We start from the raw sequence: 1,844 nt of genomic DNA on the forward strand, positions 1-1,844 counted from the left end.
TTGCTAACCTGCTATATATCACAAATCAATTTACATTGATAAGGCCATAAAAGCTTTAAGTTTGCAGGAAAAATAATTAATTGATTTTTTTTTCCTGCGCTTCTTCGGGTGTTCTACTTTTACTAGAAAACACATGAGAAAAGTAAAGAATATGGGGAAAGCCAGATCATATATAGGGATCGATATTTTACTTTTCTTGGATCAGAGACCAAAACATGGGAGTAAAATAAACCCCTTACTCAAAGATACAAACCAGACAAGAAATATAATTAACAATGTAATCAAAGAATTATGTCTATCAATCAAATTATTGTTGAATGTATAATAATAAAAATAAGTGTTAACAATTCACAATTAATGTCATGGCTGCAATAATTGAAGAAAAGAAAAAAATGCAAAAAAATAATTAAAATAAAGGGTGTTGAATGTTGATGATTTAGTAATGGCAGTCAACTAAAGGAGAAGCTGAGAAGACGATGACTTGTTCTTTTGAAGCAAAGGAAAATTTCGTCATTTCCCGGTGATCGTCTTCCGGCGCCGGTAGGTTAAGATCCAATGACAAGAAATTCCTTGTGCTTTTCGTTTGATCATGAGATTCTTCATTGCTAGTACTACTTGCTGCAATTGTAATACTATTTGGCAATGGCCTATGTCTTCTCATGTGACCACCTAATGCTTGTCCTGAAGTAAATTCTGCTCCACATATCGAACATTCGTGTACCCTAGTCTTGTTCTTGTTGTTGCTGTTGTTATTGTTGTTGTTATTATTATTGTTGCTCGGGATTTGAAGTGATAAAGTTGTGACATGATCCTCATTCAATTTCAAACAAGTGGCAACTTGTTCAATTGGCTTTGAATTCTTGATCTCTTCTTGGGTTGTTGATTTTGGCTTTTTATGACTTGCTCTATGACCACCAAGTGCTTGAAACGAAGAGAAGCAACGGTTGCATGTTTTGCATTGAAAAACATCCAATGAAGAGGATTGTGACTTTTGGTTATGGCCTTGTGCTAAAAGAATCAAACAATTAGCCATATCTTCTTCTTCTTCCGAATTTTTGGCAAATTGATCAATCCCACAATTGGAAAGTGACGACGAGTTCGCCACGTGTCCATCCAATTCACCACCACCATCACCACCAGCGCCTTCCACGGTGCTACAAGAGCTAGTAGCAATTGTTAAAGCAAGAGGAGAAGGCGGTCTAGGTCGCTTAGTCCGCCTTCTTTTGATCACCATATTCATATGATGATCAACATTTTCTTGCATTTGAACGAATTCCATACTATACTCTTTGTTTTCTAGTATCATTCAAAGTACACTAAACCTTTTCAAGAGATAGGGAAAAAGAAACAAAAGGAAAAAAGGGCAAAGGGAAGTTTTTTTCAAAGATGGAGAAAACGATGTAATACAGTGAGTGTTTATATATGTTTTTTTGAGAAGTGGTAGTGAATGGTTTTTAATAGGAGGAGTTTTTAGGTAAAATGATAAAAAGAAGCCGCCCGTGAATAGTAATCTTGAAAATATTCACTGTTTTCTTGCACTTACAAACTTTGCAAGTTATATATATATTATAATATAAAGTGATTATATGTATATATATGTAGAGATGGAGAAGATGGAATGTAATGAGGAAAGGAGTAAGATTCGGTTGGCTTTGAAGCAAACCCATTACTTTATGCCAACGATATACCTTGTGGAGGATTGGAGTGCAAGCCTGGCACCACATATTTTCCCCTTCAATAAATTAAAATAAAACATACAATAAAATAGAAAAAAAAATCCCTCTTTTCATTCCCTTTTGGTTAGCTTCATCGTTTGAAGCATTTTTTTTTTATATAATCATTAT

General features: G+C 34.4%; 1 protein-coding gene across 1 annotated transcript; it reads right to left on the bottom strand.

Moving 5' to 3' along the window:
• Positions 1-278: 278 nt before the first annotated feature.
• On the bottom strand, positions 279-1,545 carry LOC107819656 (zinc finger protein ZAT5-like). Its single transcript, XM_016645789.2, has one exon. The coding sequence runs from the start codon at positions 1,304-1,306 to the stop codon at positions 437-439; it is 870 nt and encodes a 289-aa protein (XP_016501275.1). The 5' UTR covers positions 1,307-1,545; the 3' UTR covers positions 279-436.
• Positions 1,546-1,844: the final 299 nt, after the last annotated feature.

The sequence above is a fragment of the Nicotiana tabacum genome, chromosome 2 (assembly GCF_000715075.1).
Source record: "Nicotiana tabacum cultivar K326 chromosome 2, ASM71507v2, whole genome shotgun sequence".
Taxonomy (NCBI): Eukaryota; Viridiplantae; Streptophyta; class Magnoliopsida; order Solanales; family Solanaceae; genus Nicotiana; species Nicotiana tabacum.